The sequence below is a fragment of the Cupressus sempervirens genome, chromosome 10 (assembly GCF_028749045.1).
Source record: "Cupressus sempervirens isolate cs-2001-9-10 chromosome 10, ASM2874904v1, whole genome shotgun sequence".
NCBI lineage: Eukaryota > Viridiplantae > Streptophyta > Pinopsida > Cupressales > Cupressaceae > Cupressus > Cupressus sempervirens.
The window spans coordinates 150,999,252-151,014,060 of record NC_143127.1 but is presented as its reverse complement, the minus strand read 5'-3'; the positions used below and the strand labels follow the sequence as shown (position 1 = coordinate 151,014,060).

Genomic DNA, 14,809 nt, shown 5'->3' with positions numbered 1-14,809 from the left:
AAAAAACTTCTAAAAAAAATAAATTAAACAAATACTAATGTTGAGATTTTTTAAGAGGGCGTCGGTGAAAAGGTGGGCAGACTGAGCGGAGAGTTTAAAAAAAACGCGCGGTCCTAGCTGTAGATGATAAGGGGGGAGCGGATGGACTGGCTGCGCAGGCGGCGGCGGAGGTGGTAGGTCTGGTCGTGCAGGTGGCGAGTGACGCATGGCCAAAGCGCAGACAGCGGCGGATGACGGGTGGTCTGCGCGCAGGCAGCGGCGGGAGCGGTGGGTCTGGCCGCACAGGCGGCGGATGACGGGTGTTTTTTTTTTTTGCGCAGGCAGCGGCGAGAGACGCGCAGGCTGAGCGCAGGTGTTGCGCAAGTGGCGGGTGACGCGCAGGTGTCGTGCAGGTGGCGCGCGGGCTGAGCGCAGGTGTCGCGCAGGTGGCGCATCCGCCCAACACAAAAAATTTGAATTAGAAGACTCTCGTGCTACGCGCGTTTACAATAATTAAATGCAATTATTCTAAATTTACTAGAATAAATATTTAAAATTAAAAGATTGCACAATAAATTAGTGCTATAAAATAAATGCTCCTTGTTTTGGCGGCACGCCTTCCAAAACAAGAGCAAAATTTTGAAATTTTTTGAAAAGGAAAACCCTTTGGCGGCAAGCCTTCCAAAGAGGGTTAGTAAAAAAAATTTAATATGAAACCTGCACACACAAGAGATGTTAAAATGATCTAAAACCACAACACAAACTTTCAAACTTTCAAACTTCTTCTCTCAATAACGTCTCCAAATAAGGTGTGCTCCAATGAATGGCAACCTTCAACACAAAAACTTAAAACAAGGATTAGTGACCAAGCTCTGATACCATGTAAGAAATGATAATATTAAGCAAGGAACGAGAAACAATCCAAGTAAGTTAAGTGTGAAACAATGTTACCATAAGATAAGCAAAATCCAAGAGCATACACCAAGATGGTTCAACAATGGAGACAAGGATTTATAAGGGGAAAGCAAAGAAAACCCCTTGTGAGTATTATGAATGAAGGCAAATGCCTAGAGAAAAGAGAGAGAGAGTGTTGGAGCAAAAATAGCTCAATACAATAACATCAAGTGCTAAGAGTGAAGAAGAAGGAAGGAGGAGCATCTCTTATATAGAGATGAGAAAGGAGTTGCATTTGTAACTCCCATTTCTATGAATGCCACATTCATAATAGGTGTGTGCAAAGTGTCACAATCCTCTTAAGGAGGATAAACTAAATAAAAGAATAAAAAAGAGTTGTCCTTACATGTGGAATAAAGGACAAACAATGACATGTCCTCCACATGTGTACAAGAGAACAAACTACATTTAGGGATCCTTGGAATATCCCAATTAATATATCCAAAGAAAGATTAACCTTTCTAACAATAATTTTATAATTCAATGACTTGTCAAATGTCAATGCACAATGAAAATTAGATCCCAAGCCATTACCACCCATCACCCAAAGATATTTTAGGCAAACTGTGTGACAATAACATCTAGGTCAGTACACTCAAGAGTTAGATTGCAATACCATGTCACTGTCATTGTATTCAAGCTTATCATGTGATGAGTTCTCAATCATTAGTGAGGGTTTGGGAGTGGAGACCCCAATGGGGTTGAGGGGCAGCACCTTTCATTTTGTTCTTGAGGCACCCCCAGCAGGTTTCGGTGGCAGTAACCTTATTGTGATACAGGGCTGGGTTGAGGGACAGAACTTCTTGTCACGGAGCCCAACATTAAGGCCTTTTTAAAACCACACAAACCTTCATAGTTTGAAATTAGGTGTTTGACAGGTGGCACTTTTTTTGAATATAAAAATGATTCTTCCCCTTGGCATTTTGTGATCTTTCTTTTTCAAAATAACCAGCAATCTTCCAAAATGTTAGAACAGAAAACAATAATTAGGTTTGTTTTTGTCAAACAACTCATAGTATGGGCATGTTTTAGGAATTTTTAAAGATTTTTATGTGAAAAAAATGATTTAAATTTTTGTTTTTGACTAAACAAATATTTCTGTGACTGTGTTTGATGTGAGCATTTGGTAGCGGATAGGTGCCACTAGGTCTGGTTGGGTATGGGACTGGGGTTCCAAGGTGATGAACCTTGTAACATAGCTTATATAGAATAAAGATGAGCTTGCTAGACTATATGATTTTTCATTCGAAAGGTTATTTAGGTCTTTGTTGCATTGTCTTATTGGCAATTCTTTTTTACCAAGCACAATATTGATTTTTTCCGAGTCTCTGACTGTGAAGAGTATATTTTATTGATGTGGAAAACTAAGTAGAATAATCATACATATTTGAGTTGTCTCAAGTCAAGCTGAGTTTTGGGTCTTGGCAATCTAATGCCGTATTGCTGTTGTAGTTTTATCAGGTTTTAGTGACCAGAGTTACTATGAACTAGGCATCAGATGTTGCCGATCTGTAATTTTTGATGCAGATGAGCCCGTTACTTGTGTGACCTGCTATTTGCTTTATAAGCTCTTTCACATGTACAAGTGATTCTTATTGCTATAGGGGCAGCATTGGTAGTAGCAATATCTGCCTCAGTTTATCTTAGTTGTCTATTTTAATTTTTTTTGCAGGGGTCCAAGTTTTGGTAACAGAGGGAAAGTACTTTTAGCTTTTGAGGATAATGGATCATCTAAACTTGGTGTTAGATTTGATAAGTCAATTCCAGAGGGTATTGACCTTGGAGGGCTCTGTGAAGATGATCATGGATTTTTCTGCAATGGTAACTCTCTGGCACCAAAATTTTGTCAAGTTCATGTATTGCACTTTTTGTGAGCTACGAGTCTACAATGTAGTTTGTGCATGACAGCAAGTGACCTTCGGTTGGAAAGTTCTGCTGGTGAGGACATGGACAAGCTAGTTATTAATGCTCTTTTTGAGGTAGTCCGATGTTTTTGAAATTTCCAGTAGAACTCAATTTCATGATGCTTGTTCTTATATCTTTTAATTTGTTTATGTGTTAAAATGTGATTGATCTGTTTTTTGCAGGTTGTGACAAGTGAAAGTAAAATGAGCCCTTTGATACTTTTTATCAAGGATGTTGAAAAGTCAATAATAGGAAATTTAGAATATCATGCTGCGTTCAAGAGCAAGCTGGAGACACTGTCTGATAGTGTTGTTGTTGTTGGCTCTCACACACAAGCTGACAGTCGGAAGGAAAAGGTAATACTGCTTTCATATGTTATGTGATTTACATCTAGTACTACAAGTGTGAGCTGGTAGCAAGTTTTTCAATTTTGTGGGTTATGATGTCAACCTATATTTTACTATTTACTAGTATTTACTGGAGTTATGTTATATTTTAACTTTTTGTTTGACAGTCGCATCCTGGGGGTCTTCTATTCACTAAGTTTGGAGGAAATCAAACTGCCCTTCTTGATTTTGCATTTCCAGTAAGTATTTTTCACTGAAATTTAAAATCATTGTAGGATGTTGATAAAGATGGTGCTCTAAATTTTAAACATTATCAGTAGATGCATTAAATGCATCTTTTTTAATGCTGATAGGCATTCTACAATGGCAGAAAGGGTGAAGTGGGATGGTGTGAGTGTGTTAATGTTAACATTTATCTTTTTAGGTTGAATTTGACAACCATCTACATGTCAAAATTTTAATATTTATAATAAACAGTATATTTCAGTGTTCCATGGGGACACGTCCCCTATGGTTTTGGGGTCATACCTGTACCGGGGATGGATTTTGGCCATCCCCTGAGTTGTCCTTTTTTGGTAAATTCGAAAATGTCCTTGAAATGGCCAATTTGTTTTGGTCTGAAAGTTGGGGATGACCAGCAGTACCGGGGATGGTTTTGCCGTCCCCTATCTGTCCCTGAAACTGCTGGCCGTCCCCTTTCTTCCAGCCAATTTGGTAAAGGCAAAACACCCCCCGAAAATCATTTAAAATTTTTTTTTGCTGTTTGCGTGGCCCCCAGTAAAATATGCAACCCATATTTGGTCCATTAAAACACTAACTCTTCTACTCATTTTTAGATTTGACATACTTGCAAAGAGGAAGGGAAAAAACATAAGAGCAGTAGCAGCAGTAAGGAAAGATTGTGTTTAGTATTTACTAACTATTTTAGTTTGAACTTCTCTTTATTTCATTATGATTTCAGCATGATACTTGGAGCCTTTAGGCATTTTGATTCTATCTATATATGTATGTGATATTGTTATAATGGAAGTACTTAGTATTTGCCATTTGATAATATTCCATGTATTGATCTGCTAAAATGTCTATGGTGAATGGTTTATCAATGTTATGATACTTATATTTGAATTTTGTCTCTATATATAAAAAATCCCCTATGTTTTTAATCGCTGTCCCTTGAGGTTACGTCCCCTAAATTTTGGCTTTGACTTGTACTCCTACCGGAAACACGTCCCCGTCCCCTAAAACGTCCCCGTCCTGGAAACTTCGTGGAGCATAGGTATATTTAAAAAAAAAATTTAATAAACACTACATAAAATATTTGCTAAAACTGTAAACTTTTGAGATATAAATAATCATTTTTTTAGAAATTAAAATAAAAAACTTAAATGAATGCAAATTAATAGAGATACAAGGAAATACAAATATTTTTAGATGTAGTAAATTAAATTTTTATAATTTTATAATAGATATCTATCAGCATTTTTTAAGATAGATTTATATAAGATATCTATACTAGTTAATATCTATGGCTGAATTGCCGAATCAGAATTGGGTACTGTTACAGGTATGTGGGTATTTTACTCTAGAACAACAATTGTTGCTTGGGGCTTGGTATGTTTCGTTTCTGTGCTTATGTTTTTTAAATATATACATTATAATATATGCAGCATAAAAAGAGAATTAAGATCAAAATAACTACTTTCATGCATATGCTAAACAAAACTACCATAAATATTACAAATTTGATATATAATGTAATACTACAATATCATTTTCTTAAACATGAATGCTATGAGTGATATTCATTTTTCATATATATGTGTGTGTGTGTGTGTGTGTGTGTGTTGGGGGGGGGGGGAGGGGGGTTCCCACACATTAAATAAAGATAAATATGGAACATGCCGTATTATGTTATACATTGAGGTTTCTGTAACATAATAAATACCCTGAGAGCATCAAAACAAAACATACAGGATCAAAAACTGTTTCCATAGATGACCAGAAGCTCTAAATATCCTGTCTAAGTCCACAGATATACAAAATATACCCAAATGAACCACAGTAAAAAAAGAGACTAACAATAGACTTCCCCAGGGTGAACTCACTACATATCACTCTTTGCAACCAGGTGAGAGATTCAGCATGTCAACGACCTGTTTAACCTAGGGATATTGACATTCTTGTATGGTCCTTTGAGGTGGCCAATCGAATAATGGAATAAAATTCCATATTATATCTCCCTTCATCACTGGAACAATGAATAGAAGAGCCACAAAAGAATGGCATTGTATTGTCACCGCCTATTTCCATGCATCCCTGACAATGGTCAACATTTAAACCAGATATTACACAACCATCATCAGTATAAGATGCATGCAGGATCCTTGGCTCATATTGCTTTTCATCTATAACATTGGCAGACTTGGATCTCTAAGAAGCGGATGACACTGAGCTAACACTGTCAACCACAATAGCTTGCACCTCTTGTCCCACTTCCATGTTAAGATTTTGCATCCACATTCAAGATCATTGATTTGGAAGGGGCATTTGAAGAAGCCAAGCAAACACTTTTGCATTCATATAATTCTGAAGGAATCTGAAAGTAAAAGCTTCTCATGCCTCTGCCTTGTTAGACACGTTGCACTTTTAATAAATAAAAATTAGCCAATAAATTCATGGAATTTCATAGGGGGCCGACCTTTCAAATGATCCTAGGTGATGAAATTAACAAACATTCAAAAGGGCCGATGAAGATTCAAATGAGTATAGTTATAAGCAAGGGGCTGACTGAGGTTAAGGGATATTATCAACAAATTAAAGAGTAGGAATCAACAACCCTATTTGTGAGGGAATTTATCCCTTGCCTAAGAAACAATGTAACTCCTTGACATTAGAAGGTAAGGCTCATCTGTGGAAGAGGAATCAAGATATCAATTTGGAAGTAAAACAAAGTGAGAATTGAAATAAGTCAGATTATAAAATGGCAAAAGTACATACAGCAGACGTAAATTACTTTAGAATATAGATTGAGAGAAGTGATAAATATATTTCAGGAATTAAGTTATTGCAGCCATTTGATTAAATCTATTTATTTCATCATGAGGAATTTTAATAGAAATATTCTAGCAATTTTTTTAACAATTTATTAGAATTTGTAGAAATTTTTTGCAAATATGAAGGACAGTCAGTCTTCCAAGTTCATGAGAGTTGAAGTACCAGCCATTCTTCATAAAGTATGATGCCTGGAGATGGATTGACTGGAGGTCTTAACATGCTTGTGGGCTGGGAGGCAAGTGTGTGCTCTTGGGTTTCTTGAGAAAGGTAGTCTTCGTAGGTCTTATTAAGCACCCCACTCCAAGATGGATGAATTGGAGGTCTTGCCTTGCTTGTCAGTCGAGAAGTGAATGAGTGCTCTTGGGCTTGATTGAGGAGGACAAGTAGTCTTCAAGGTGGACTGAGGGATGGAATGGATCTAAAACCCTTCCATGCTCTCACAATACAAGAACATTTCATACAAGGATAACCATTCTTGAGATTGCAATTTGCGAATGTTTCCAGTGAATTCCTAAATATGCTGTCCATAGGAATATGTCTTGAATTACATATTTATGTTATTAGGATTATTTGATTTAAATACAAATGCTCCCTATGCTATCTATCATGAAATTCTCAATGTTTGATATTGTAATGTTTTTATGTTTTAATGTAAATTATCTAGTAATTAATTTTGTTTTTAGGACCTAAGTTAGGATTATCTTACATAATGCATTACAACCGTAACGTTTTTTTGAAGCTCATTTAAAAATATTTGCATTTCTTAACTTAGTTTGGAATTATTGTTTTAGGTCAAAAGTCAGGAATATCCCAACAGGGGACATTCCAATTGCTATTAGAGTGTTGATCCTTCCAGTTTGTAGGGTAAATATTAAGCAATTGGTGCATTCTATTTAAAGAAATTTGGAAGTTTAAGGAATCTACAAACTCAGTCCAAAAATAGTTCAAAGTCTAATTATCATATGATATACTAGTGCTTTATTAGTAAACATCGATGACTTGATAAGCATATGACAAGGCATGAGGCAAAGCTTGATACCCCATGGGTCATTAGAAATTGACAAATGACAATGTTGTGTTCTAAATTGACAAAAGGTAAATTGAAAATCAAGAGTGCCAAAAATTTCATAGCATGACAATAATGTTCACTATTGAAGAAGACAGGGATATTGAGGTCTAATAGGGAATGTATGAAATAATGAGAAGAGGATAAAGTATTGTTCATAGACCTCCAAGAATAGTGGCAATGGATATGCAAAGCAATATTGGATGTGTTCTCTAATGAATAAAACCATAAAAATTATGAGATGTGGATATAACTCGTAGACCCTACACATGTCAAGGAATATTGGATAGTAAAAATGCAGCACCAACCTTATGTGGGTACAAATGAATAGCATATGATAAGCTTGAGATTCACCATAATTAAAGGTGGCAAGACACTGGTAAAATTAATATCAGAGATTGTTGAATGACAATATTAAACATTTTCTTAAGTAGTAAGCTCAATGAAAGGAATTGAGTAGAAAGTATTTCAATACGCTCACAATCATCATTGTCAAGGACAATCATAAATAAAAGCACAACCCTCACAAAAGGAGAATCATGTGGACATAAGCATGAAGCTTATGACAGTCATCATGCATCATAATACAAACATAGTCACCTGTAAATCTTGGGTAATTAGTAACTCTAGCATAGTTGGTTCTAAGAAACCTTTTACATCTTCTAATTTGTCCACTTAAGGTTTTCCTTGTTAGTGGATTACTTGATCCAAACTTCTGGGTAAATACTTCGAGACATATCACTGTCTTGATTTCAACGTTCCTTCCCTTTCTTTCATATAGTTCAATGTTTGTTGTGATGTAGATTTGTCGATGGGTATATTATGACTTGTTGCCAAGTTTTTAGTCCATCTTTGTTTTCCAATTTGGTGTCATTTAGTTGCAAATGAGTCCATTTTGAACTCTAGTTAGCACTTAGGGGGCCTACTTTCTCATCTAGCAAAGTGGGAGTGCGGGAGCTTTAGATTTGCCCAAGTATTAAAGGATGTAATTTGATCATAGAGCTAGTAAAATAATGATTCTGGCTGTCTGTTTGTTGATGGAGTCTAAATCGATGGTCCATGTTTTATTTTGGAAATTGCTTTTCGTAGTACACAAAGGCCATCGCGGAGCCGCACATCCAATTTTTTGAAATTGCTATCTTCAGAAGTTTTTGTATCTCTGAGCTAAAGGAGATTGCCTCTCTGATGTATTTGCAAAGATCTTGTAGGGTTCAGTCGATCGGATGAACCAGTTTTATTGAAATATGAGCATTTCGGATAATTGCCTTTGTTGCTTCATGAGCTCAAGCAACATACCTCGAGACCTAGTTTTCCGAAATGCACTGGTCAGGCCAAAATGGTAAGTTCTCTATGCTTAATTCGCATTCTTGGAACAATTTGGAGGAATGTGAGCTCGGTAAGGTAAAGTTTGGAGTTTTTTATCGATGAAGCTAATGGGATTTTGGAAATCAGCCATTGTGGCTACGCAGTAATTTCATTGCGGAGCCGCACATCCCTTTGGAAAGTAATTGTAATGAAGATATTAAGCAATGCTAAATCATTTTGAAGAGCACTACGAAGGTGATAGTTCAATTTCGAAAATTGCCCCCTGTTGCTATACAATGATCACTGCAGAGCCGCAATCCCCATTTTTCGAAATGGGAATTTGGAGTGGCGTTGCAAGGTATATACATGGAGTTTTCAAATTCTTGGGGTGTGAAAGGAAGTCCTATACGCAAAGGAGCAACCAAATGAGCGAGAAACAATTGTCAATACCAAGATAGAGGGGGTGGAGATTCAAAAGAAATGGTTATCTGGTAAATTGAAATGCCAGCGAAAGGCCATATGTAAGAGTTGTAGAAGAAGAGGAACGCATGGAAAATTGATAGAGAATCTAAGCTAGCAAGCCGTTACTTCAGAGGTAAGGTATTGTGAGGACCAGTCAAAGAAGAATCTCAAATGCGTCTGTTCCTTACCAGTACATGATTGTGTAACAAATGACTTCAGTCTGCTCTTTTTCTATTTTTAGTTATATTCTCTTTTTCTCCCTTGAAATGTAATAATGGTAATAATAAATGCCAAGAACTGAGGGCCTATAAATGTGATTTTCAAAGTTGAATAAATGATCGGCAATTTTCTATGTGAATCGATAGTGTAGCTCCATTCTACCGGGTTTGCTAGGATTGTTTGTCGTTCATTTCATTGCATGTAGTTTAAATTTTCATGGAATTGTAGGACATTTGTGTATGGGGTTGTTGAATGCTTGCTAGATTCCATTTTAGTAAAGGGTTAATAGCTAAAGCAAATTCTACTTTGCCTTTAATATTCTGATCTGCTCTTTTCCATTGCCCGGGCTGTATTTCATTTGCATGTGTTGGGAGCTTGAGTTGAAGTGAGCTGGGGAGTTGCTACAGGGCAATTCTAGTTGGACTGAAAGCCACTTAGGGCCATGAATGCTCAATTTCCTCTACACACCTTTGCATTCAATAGTTTTAGATGCATCTAGGTAGGAGTAGTGTTAGTTGTTAAACCTAAACTTGCCTAGGTTGCTTATGGATATGAGTGACCTGGTTAAATCCTCTTTCTCTCTCAAGTTTAGAGCATACCCCCATTCTTTGATCTACTAAAGACACAATTCATTGCATATCTTGCACATAGGGGAGCTGCACCCTTCAATTCAGGGGTTAGTGACATTGGTCTGCACTAACCCAATTTGTTGGTATCTGCTTGTTCCTCACAACTTTGGGCGTTTAGAGTCAAGGTAAAGCCAATCAAGAGAGAGGGACAAACTGTTCAACACGACCACATCAAACAAAATAAAGTATGGCACCCTCTTCAACAAAGACACCCACTTATGCTCAGATTGCAAAGAAGATCATAGGAACGACTCCAAGGTTCCGACAACATACTTGCGACTTTAGTGTGGAGATGAGTTTGTTTGGCTTGACATATGCTAGTTATGCAAGAGGACTTATACTAACGTGTTAGAAAGGACAAGGTTGTCATTGCACCAAAAGATCGACCTTTTAATGCCTGATACAAACAATAGTCTTATAGAACCGCAAGAGGCGGTTAAGCCATGTCGTAAACCTTGCAAGGGATGTTGGCCCTTTGCTAACAATCCTCCTCCCAGCGTCACTCGCTGTGGCTTGCAGGATACGAACCTGTGACCAAGCTTTGATACTAATTGTTAGAAAGGATAGGGTTGCCGTTGCACCAAAAGATTGACTTGTTAATGCCTGAAGCAACCAATAGTCTTGTAGAATCATAGGAGGTGGTTAAGCCATTTCGCAAACCCTGCGAGGGATGTTGGCCCATTGCTAACATAACGCACTCTAGATTTATTAACTTTGGTTTGCGAATGATATGGAAATGGAGTACTTGATCCTAAGTTGACAAGGCTTGTGAAATAAATTGTAAAGACATTAAAGGTTTAGAGAACCTATTCTAATACTAATCCTAGAATGCAACTAACAATGAATGTATTTGTGAACTCTACTAGGCTTGACTTTTGTCATTAACATCCACCATGCTAGTGCAATCTTCTAAGGTGAGCAAATAATGTTCAAATCATTATTATGACACCACCAACATTAATGGATACATATCAATGTATAAGCAACAATTGAACTTAAGCTTATATTTACATTCGAGTTGACCACACAAATTGACTTGTAATCAATAAACCACAAGTAGAATGGATTGGGTGAGTTTCGCATTGTTCATATACAATTCTTTTCATTCAACTGGGTTATTCAAAGAAAATTCTAGAATAAATATAAACTAATTTGAGAGATTAAAGAACCATACGACACTTCAATCTTTATTAAATCACCAAACTTCAATGATTTATTTCAATTCTAACAGTATCAGTGACAGTTCTTGAAAAACTTCCTTACAAATGAGAGGAGTAGGGTTTATATAGGAGCCGCAATACAATGAATGACCAAGATCGGTTTGAAACTAATAGCCTAAATCGTCCTAAAGATAACCCTAATTAGGGTTGCTATAAACATTAAATTTATCATTAAATACAATGCAGCAAAATACAATATTCTCTGGACCAACAGGAAAAAGGAGGATGCCTAGTATCAAACAACTCATCATTTAGAAGATGCACTCCCCTTATCCTTCTCTTTAGCAAATTCGATGAACTTGGACATCACTTCATTAAGCTTTTCTAGTGCAATGTTTGGCAAGCTATCATGTTACAACTCTATCACTTCGAATCCCTCCATGCAAGTATCAAGAATATTGTTCCAATCTGTTGTATTCCTTTGCAAATTGCCAATGGAGACCATGAGAGTTTTCTTAATAAATTCCGCTCCTTGATAGTAAGCTGAATTCTACTCCAATTCCTCCAAGTGTATTTGGTTAAACATCAATATCTAGATCCAATATCTTCTTGATATAAGGATTTTCAAATGCATATCAAGGATAGGTCCTTCAATCCCAAAACAATCCCCTTAAAAAAAGATGTGCATGATTTCCTTGTGTCTAAGGAACAATACTAATTTTCCCTTAAGAATTAGTGTTGATGTAGGAACCTTCTTTGATGTTTTGAGGCAAGGGATCATATTGTCCATTGGTTGAAACTCTTTCCATATATCGTCTAAACTTTGGACCTTGTTCATGAGTATCATATTTCTTTCATGAGCTTGAACCATCTTGGGAAGGAAATCCTCTTCCTACCTTATAATATCTTCAACCCATTTCTTCACCTCTTGATGTGTATTCTTCATTGTCTAGTAGGTGTCAAAGGATTCTTGAGGAATAGGTATACGTGGAGCAAATGTAGTACCTTTATATTAAGCTGGATTCATAAGTCTTTGTATGTATTCCTTCAATCTTTTGTTTTCCAACTCTTAACATATTTTCTTCAATCCTATTCATCCTTTCTTCAGTTGCACCAGCAGTGTCTTATAGTTCTTGGAATTCTTGCCTCTTTGTTGATGGTCCAAGATCAAAAATTGCAATTTGATAGTTCATAGGAGCATTCTACTCTCATGTCTTGTCAACCATTGGGCCAACTACATGTAGGGTGCAAACTCATGAACCATCTCTAGTAATTTGAGTGAACTTAGATTGTTTGAGTTCCTTTGCCTTACCGATTCAAGTTAGGAATGCATCAGTATCCTTAATAGGCTGTACCTCCTCTATCTTCTTCATGTTTTCCTTCAACCAATTAGCGACTGTAGACAACTCTATGCCATCCCCAAGCTGATTTTCCTCATTGAATCCCCTCAAAGCTGATATAATCTCCTAATCGATCTCTTCTGTATTGAGATTGGGATTTCTCATGTCCTCTTTCAAATCATCTTCCAATTGTATGGTAGGAGATGCTGGTTCTTTAGTCTCTTGCTGGATTGATTGTTATGATGACTGATTTTAATCTTTTCGAGGTAGCATATCAGTATCACCATCCTGTTTGGATTCTTGTTCCTTATCCTACATATCAAATTGCCTTAACTGATGAGGAACTTGTGATGGATTGGGCTGTGTTAGACTTGTGCCTGTACTCTGCACTGTTAACTTCCTTATTTCTTGTTGGTGATCCTTCTTTTACGCCTTCCCTTTTCTTTTAAACTGGGCCTCCCTCATGGTTATTCAATCCCAAATTGCTAATTGTTGTTTCAACCCCCTTGGAGGAAGACTCCTCACTTTGCATTTTTCATTATGTGAAAGTAACACCTTGTTTCCTTTATTTATGTTCTGTTTATCGACCCACTCCCATGATCTATTAGTCACTTCCCTCGTCAAATACTCAACTCTATTAGCTCCTTCACTAGTGACCAATCAAGTAATCGGATGATTTATCCTTCTCATGCTCATACTGGGGGTGTATATGATTTTTATCATCCTTAACCTGATTAGGAATGGAGATGATACATTTCCTCGTGAAGTCCACTGACATCCTGGAACACATTTTCCTCCTTATCACATATTCATCTGTCAAGTCTCCCCAATAGTCTTCTAAATCAACCTTGTGTTTGCACTTCTGTGAGCTTTCCCTTGATGTGAAGATCTTCTAAATGAATTGAAATGATCTCTAGCCTTGTAGTTTTGAAGCTGGTAGAAGTGCTATCAGTGTTAACGATCTCTGCTGCTAGTATTGTGGGACACATCTCCAACATTTTACCAAGTGTGATTGGGAAGGTCATACCTTGCTTATGCTTCTCCTTTTGAATGTGGTCAAATTCTGATAATTGTCTCACCACCTCAAATTACACCAAATTGTCTGTAGGATGCCTTGGAAGCTTGTAAGGCTGGGAGGTGAACCCTTGAATCCTTAAGTAGGTGGAGGTTGGGAACTGAATGAACCAGAATTCATATCTCTCTACCAATGTCATGGCATCTTCGGACAAACTCTAATGCAATCCTTGTTGTAGCAATTGTGTGATATACATAGCAAATGTATCATTAGCCCTCCTGTAGTGTCCCTTTTCATGAAGTTGAATTTAAGGATGACAATCATATATCTTGAGTTGTCCCTTCTTGTTCCCTACTTCACCTTTGCATATCAAGCCTCTGTATTTGAAGTTCCTTGCCAATAAGTAGATCATGTAAGAGCTCATGTAGAAGGTTTTTGCCCTTTCCAAGTTCCCTAATTGGATGTCCAGGTTGACGCTTATCACCTTAGCCCAATTGGTCATTGTTGTTCCAGACGAGACTTCTATGAAATAGAACATCCAATTCAAAAATTCTGTTCAGCATGAGGATTGTATCACAGCATTCATCCTTAGAGTCTGTACCTATGAGTTTCTTGAGCAACTGGGAGTGATGTCTCCTTGGTTCAATGATCCATCCTTTGTTTATGGTGTCCATACATGCTTCAGGTCTCTTCTTGAACATGAGCTCAGCTTCTTCTTTTGTCTTTACTTGCATCCTTGGATGATAGGGAATTCCAAAAGTTCCCTTACTGCTTCCTCGCGTAGAAATGCAAGCATTGCTTCTTTGGAAGTGTTTACTGCCCTTGACTGTGGATCATAGTGCCTTGCACACTCGACCGTGAATTCATCACATTGGATATCTAGTGGGAAGCTTGGTGCATGGTATATTCCACTTTTCATGATGTTGATAGCCATTGGTGAAGGAAAACTCGAGTCAAACATCCTCCACTTCATCCTCTTCATTTTCAAGTGCTCAAAGTTGGTAACACCAATCTTATTCCACTTGGTAGACATTTGGGGCTCAGGATAATAGCCTTCCATGATCCTTTTCATCTGCACTTTTCTATCTGCTGCCCCTCCTTTTGCCTCATCCATTGTCCTGTGTGAAGCTTGAAGTTAGCATTTCGCAAAGAAAATGCGATTAAGAAATGAAAGCCAGACTTTATTATCCCTGATTTTGTTAACGTTGTGAAGTTTGAAAATACTAGTCTGAAGTCATATATCTGAAACACAAGTCTGAGGAGAAAAGTCTGATTACTCATTACTATACACTATAAGCTCAGATAATCAGGCCCTTGATCTTGCAAAACATAATTCCAAAATCTGAAGATGGAGACCAACAAAATGACATTCTG

At 37.2% G+C, this 14,809-nt stretch overlaps 1 protein-coding gene across 2 annotated transcripts in view; it reads left to right on the top strand.

Annotated features, from left to right (window-relative positions):
• LOC149533023 (uncharacterized) overlaps positions 1-14,809 on the top strand; it is a 66,628-nt gene that overhangs the window by 40,747 nt on the left and 11,072 nt on the right. For both annotated transcript variants that reach the window (XM_089804396.1, XM_089804397.1), the window contains exons 12-15: positions 2,606-2,754; positions 2,842-2,912; positions 3,021-3,194; positions 3,353-3,424. In XM_089804396.1, the coding sequence (XP_089660522.1) occupies positions 2,606-2,754; positions 2,842-2,912; positions 3,021-3,194; positions 3,353-3,424 (466 nt within the window). The remainder of the gene's footprint in view (positions 1-2,605; positions 2,755-2,841; positions 2,913-3,020; positions 3,195-3,352; positions 3,425-14,809) is intronic.